At 44.1% G+C, this 6,110-nt stretch overlaps 1 protein-coding gene across 2 annotated transcripts; it reads left to right on the top strand.

Annotated features, from left to right (window-relative positions):
• The first annotated feature begins 457 nt into the window (after window positions 1-457).
• LOC124639297 (apyrase-like) lies at window positions 458-5,813 on the top strand. Of its 2 annotated transcripts, none has more exons than XM_047176567.1 (12): window positions 458-585; window positions 1,193-1,335; window positions 1,640-1,862; window positions 1,932-2,123; window positions 2,199-2,329; window positions 2,462-2,606; window positions 2,873-2,999; window positions 3,143-3,300; window positions 3,979-4,069; window positions 4,387-4,542; window positions 5,010-5,173; window positions 5,621-5,813. In XM_047176567.1, exons 2-12 carry the CDS (start codon window positions 1,229-1,231, stop codon window positions 5,744-5,746), a joined length of 1,620 nt encoding a protein of 539 aa, XP_047032523.1. In that variant the 5' UTR covers window positions 458-585; window positions 1,193-1,228; the 3' UTR covers window positions 5,747-5,813. The 2 variants fall into 2 exon arrangements, with proteins under 2 accessions (XP_047032523.1, XP_047032524.1); XM_047176568.1 differs by having other exon boundaries at window positions 567-581.
• The last annotated feature ends 297 nt before the right edge of the window (window positions 5,814-6,110 follow it).

The following is a 6,110-nucleotide window of genomic DNA, read 5'->3' as shown; positions in this document are numbered from 1 at the left end:
CGCGTGATCCGCATGAACGCGCGTGGATGCATTTTCAGCGCGTTGGACTATTCATGTTTTCCATACAAACGGAGATATTTACAAGCAACGGAAAAAACGCATCCACGCGCTACGCTGCATCATGCGGGGCAGTGTGATAATCGCCTAAGGGTCTCATCACACATGCGGATTGTAAGCGGTTAGTAACCGCCGGTTACGGAGCGGAGTGGGTGCGCAGCAAATACGTTGCGGACACGCGGCGAACTCGCAACGTTTCCGTCGTGTGTTTCAGTTTGGATCAAATTAACGCTGATGTTCACGCGCAAATCGCAATCCACCTGAATTTTAGGGCCTTAAATAAAGCCTTTGAAACTGTTATATGTTTTGAAATTTTTAATATAGTAAGTAGGTCAGTAGTAGGCAGGGTACTGGCTTCAATGGCTAACTAGGTATATTCCTGCCTATGTAGTTTATATCTCTTACCTACTATCGGATAAGACGACATTACTGCATAAATTAACAGCTGTGGTGCTAATAAGGCCACTATCGTTTGAATTGAGATATGTAGGTATATAATCAATCAGTGGATAAATTGCACGTTGGTAGGTAAGTACAGTCTAGACAAAATTTCTACTGAACTAGAGCTGTAGTGTAATTGATTCTTATTTTAAAACCTATGTTCATTCAGTTTCATCATGTTTAGCCACCGTAGTTAAACTAATTGTCAGACGTTCTAGTTTTTGGCTACCTGTAGGTAACGACTGCCAAGATGTTCAAATAACGCCCACCTGCAATGTTATTTGGAAAACATTAATTGTTTTCCAGTGCACGGATTAACTTGTCATGATAAGAATCCATTCACGGAGCGGCGTGGCCGCGCCGCCGGCCGCTCTTGCATTACCGCGAGCTGCTCCTCAAGTTTATTCAGTTTCTTGAAATACAAGATATTAATTTTTATATTTTATTCAGTAAAATACCTCATGTCATATCAACTGTATTATTATCTTTCTACAGTCTACAGACACCTGATTTTTATATCAAGATTATTTAGAGAGCGTATAAAAATCAGACGATAATTAATTTCTATGTGTGAGTGGCATGTGGGTAGGTAACTAGGTATATAAAAATATCTTAGTGGTACGATTCCATTATATACCTATACCTAAATTTAACTCACCGAGATAGTTATTTATATCGCCCTTTCTATGATAAGGGACGTTCAGAGCGCGGAGTACTGTGCTAGACCAACATGGAGCGAGTGGTGTGGCTCGTGGCTCTGCTGGCGAGCGCTGCGCTCGCGCAAGAGAGCGGCCTGTTTGAACTTAACGTTGTGCATTACAATGACTTCCACGCACAGTGAGTACCTACTTAATTTAAGCCAATCTAACATATTTTATAAGACTTGGAAACAAGAGTTTTTTAATGAATCCGTTTCAACCGCTAAATGACATTTGAACTTGAAGAAAAGCCGGCTAAGTATGAGGTTGGATACGTAGCCTTTACCCCGAGATTCTGACATTGTTAAATGTCTGCCTCCTGTATGTTTCTGTTTGTGCCGAATAACTATTTATATACATATCTGTCTAGCTACTAAGTACTTAAAGATTTACCTTTTACTCGCACTTTTAGACTTTTTCGTTGATTGCATTTCGGTTACTAGTTTCGATGAGGTGAGTCCGCAAGGCACGGTGTGCAGCGCGCAGAGCGAGCCCTGCATCGGGGGCTACGCGCGCCTGTACACCGCGGTGCAGCAGGTGCTGGAGGCGGAGCCCGACTCCTTGCTGCTCAACGGCGGCGACACCTTCCAGGGCACCATCTGGTACAACTTCCTGCGCTGGAACGTCAGCCAGCACTTCATGAACATGTTGCCGCACGACGCGCACGTGAGTCCCACAACTCCTGCCTGATAGCTTCCGTGTGAGCTCCTGTGTAAGCAGAGCTTGTGCCGGCAGGTGCTGGGGAACCACGAGTTCGACCACGGCGTGGAGGGGCTGGTGCCGTACCTGGAGCGGCTCGAGGCCCCCATGCTGGGTGCCAACGTCAACACCACGCTGGAGCCCTCCATGACGCCCTACATCAAGAACCACGTCGTTGTCGAGCGCCACGGACGCAAGATCGGCATCATCGGCGTGCTGCTCAGACAGGTACATGCCGTCTCTTTTCGATGTCTAGTTTAATCATATCCGACTTGGACTAAAATGGACCAACTATCGTTTCAGTTTTCGGCGCCGACCGGGCGAGTGATCATGGAAGACGAGCTGGAAGCCGTGAACCGCGAGGCCGCGATACTCACTGAGATGGGCATCGATATCATTATAGTGTTGTCTCACATTGGATACACCAGTGACATGTGAGTATCTTCTTATTCAGACAAAATATTCCGCAAGAAATAAAAATAGGTGCATTATTACCATGTCTGTTACCATCTATCTGTTTATGCCAATCTTAAGTCTTAAAAGAAAAAGTTGAATATTTTCAATAGAGACTTAGCTCGTCGCGTGTCCCCCACGGTGGACATCATAGTGGGTGGTCACTCGCACACGCTGCTGTACAACGGAGAGACGCCCAACGGCGACACCGCGCTCGGCGAATACCCCACTGTCGTCACACAGGATAATGGACACAAGGTAAGAAATAAATTGGACCGCTGAAAATTGTCGAATTGAATTGAAGATTTCACGAAATATTTGACGGAAGGGCTGATTTCTGAAATTCTCGTTATTCAACTTGAAGCCATATTTGTGGTATCTTTTGGATACCCTGCAGAAGTATGCAATATGGGGCCGCATCACTATTTACGAGTTGAAAGTGCAAGTTACATAAATGAGTACGAGTCCCTATGAGGTTAAGGACTGCTTACTACCACTATAGCAGTGTGTATAATGCTTGACAGATCCCGATAGTGCAAGCGTCTTGCTACACGCGCTACCTGGGCAACATCAAGTTCTACATCAACGATCAGGGCGTCGTGGAGCGCTGGGTGGGAGAGCCCGTCTTCTTGGGCTCCTCAATCGTACAAGGTAGATACATCGTTTAATGTCTTCGGGGCCTGAAAAAAACTCAGTTGTAGGCCACGACGTATTCGAATCCTGGCAGTTTTACCTTAAAAATAAATGGGTACCGAGAGTATGGGCTGGTGGTGTAAACGTCATCTGCCATACAGATCCAAGGATCATGGATCTAATGGAGCCGTGGCGGCAGGAGGTGGACGCCATCGGTAAAGAGGTTCTCGGCACGTCACGCGTCACGCTCAGCAACGCTTTGTGCTACCAGGATGAATGCACTCTTGGTAGCTGGGCTTGCGATGGTTTCCTAGAAGAGGTGAGTCATAAGAAAATACTATTAGGCTTGTAGATTAATAGGTAAAATATCAGACTAATTATGAATTACTAGCTTCTGCCAGCGGTTTCACCCGCATTCCGTAGGAACCTCTGCGTGTAGCCGGATAAAAAGTAGCCTATAGCCTTCCTCGATAAATGGGCTATCTAACATTGAAAGAATTTTTCAAATCGGACCAGTAGTTTCGGAGATTAGCGCGTTCAAACAAACAAACAAACTCTTCAGCTTTATAATATTAGTATAGATATATCTTATACTAGCTTCTGCCAGCGGTTTCTCCCGCATCCCGTGGGAACTACTTCCCGTACCGGGATAAAAAGTAGCCTATAGCCTTCCTCGATAAATGGGCTATCTAACACTGAAAGAAATTTTCAAATCCGACCAGTAGTTCCTGAGATTAGCGCGTTCAAACAAACAAACAAACTCTTCAGCTTTATAATCTATCTTAATATAAAAATGAATCGCAAAATGTGTTGGTAAGCGCATAACTCAACAACGCTAACCAATTAGGCTAATTCTTTTTTTGTTGTGTTTGTTATTGTCAGGAGAAGGTTCTTATGAAATGTAAAAAAAATAGGGTAAAGTAGAGAAGTCAGTTGACGGGAGCGAAGCCGCGGGCAAAAGCTAGTATTAGTATAGATATGTCTTGTTGCATTGCAGATGATCCCTAGGGCTAAGGGTACGGCATGGAGTGACGCGAACGTGTGCATGATCAATGCCGGCGCCCTGCGAGTATCGATCAGCCCGGGAAGTAAGTATACGCGGTTACATTCCATAAGTCACCAACGACACACTCTTTGGTCAGCGTGCAGTTCTCGTTCTTCGGATAACCCTTTTCTTATTAAAATTTACTTTGAAATTTTGCCGCCCCCTTAAACGTGCCACCCGGGGCATTTGCCCCCCCTGCCTCTACCACGCTACGCCACTAGTACTTACATTCTGAGATTCCGACAAGTCCCCACAATGAGATACTTTTGACGCCTATCCAAAACACACATGTCATTCGAGAGATGTCGTATCTTACATTCTGTATCTTATAACTCCAATAAAAGCTGCTTTGTCTCACAGACGTGACTACCGAAGCTCTGCTGATGGCGATGCCGTTCGAGAACTATCTGCAGGTGTACGACCTTAAGGGCCAGTACTTGCTGGAGGCGCTAGAGTACTCCGTGTCAGCGGCCTGGACTGGCACTTTTGTTAGCCGACAAATGCTGCAGATCGGCGGTATGTTGTTGCATTTATTGCTGATATTCTCGTATGTTTGGCATTAAGTCAATGATGAGTGCTGTATTACTGTCAATCGTATTTACATACAGCGGTTTTCCTTCAGTCCCCGGAGTTACAGTGACTATAGGACTCGGATTGATTAACCTCTTAGAGAACAATAGAAAATCCATTGTGTCTCGCGTAGATCTGCGTACCGGCATCCTTGTATGCCGGTATGCAGATCAGTTAAGTCAGGAGTCAGAATGCGCGGACTAACTAAAACTCTTACCACCGCACTCAGAGACATCATTAGTTAAGTCACTCCTTAGTGACAGATTCTCATAGAAATCCTGCACTAAGGAACGGCTTAAGTAACCATTAAATGTCTCTGAGCGTGTCCATTATTCTTGTATTTAACAAAACGTTAAATTGCCGTTGTCAGAATGATTTGAGGAATTACTCATGTTTTCGCCACTGTCATCCAGGTATGCGCAACGTGTACAACGCGTCTGCGCCGATAGGGTCCCGCGTGTCGGCGACAGTGCGCTGCATCGACTGCGACGTACCGCGCTACTTGCCGCTCGACGTCAACGCCACCTACCGGGTCGTCACTCAGAGTTATATCGGTGATGGCGGAGGCGGATACACGGTGGGGAAATTGACTGTACCTTTGAAATTCTTTACGGGTAGTCATAAGCCAGAAAGTGTGGAAGTCTTATCAGGGGTACTCGGTGAAAGTTTTGTTATGGTTTTGTTAAACATAGCAAAGGCTAATACAGTTAAATTGTACATTTCTGGAAAAAAGTTTGTGGGCAGAAATGGTAAATCTAGGTACTTACTCATAAGGTGAGTCCACGTCAAATCGGCATTAAGAAAACTGCAAATAGTTCGGTTACCGTTACCGGTAAATTGTGCTACTGACCTACTCATAAGTATGAGATGACATTCTAGCTATATTCTCAGCAATTGAGATAATATGATGATTGCAAGCTATAATAGAGCAAGGTCACTTGAATGCCCGACAAGCATTGTAGTATAATATAGCTGAACTTATGAACAAAATCTTACATACATATTGTTCTATATGCATTTTCAGATGTTGTCTGAGCACAGAGAAAACCTAGAGACTTTGGATGTGGACTACACGATTCTGCAGAGGTACATGAGGAGACAGCGAGTTGTTACGAAGGACGTCGATGGCAGAATAAAGATCGTTTATTGATCATGGTTAATTTTCGAAACTACTTACTTTCATATTTTTTATTTATAATATATTTTGTTAAAGTTCATATAAGTATTTTTGTTTCATACCTTTTTTGAGAAATTGTCCTACACTGAAGTTATCCTTAATCTCAGCTTTATCAACATTTTTTTTTTCAAAGACCTACTGCATACTGCTCACTCGTCAGAACTCAACGTAGGTAAGAGGTATGCCTCAACAAGTTCAAAATGGTGCGTAGCGGGTGAACAAAACAATCTAATCAAGCCCGCACGCGTATCTTAAGACAAAGTCGCGAATTCATCAGGAAATAAGGACAAAATTAAGGCGTGTTTAGATAAACAGTAATCAATAATACTGGTATTAT

This window comes from Helicoverpa zea, chromosome 19 (assembly GCF_022581195.2).
Source record: "Helicoverpa zea isolate HzStark_Cry1AcR chromosome 19, ilHelZeax1.1, whole genome shotgun sequence".
Taxonomy (NCBI): Eukaryota; Metazoa; Arthropoda; class Insecta; order Lepidoptera; family Noctuidae; genus Helicoverpa; species Helicoverpa zea.
Note: the sequence above shows the minus strand (reverse complement) of the source record. Positions and strands in the feature narration are given on the sequence as shown.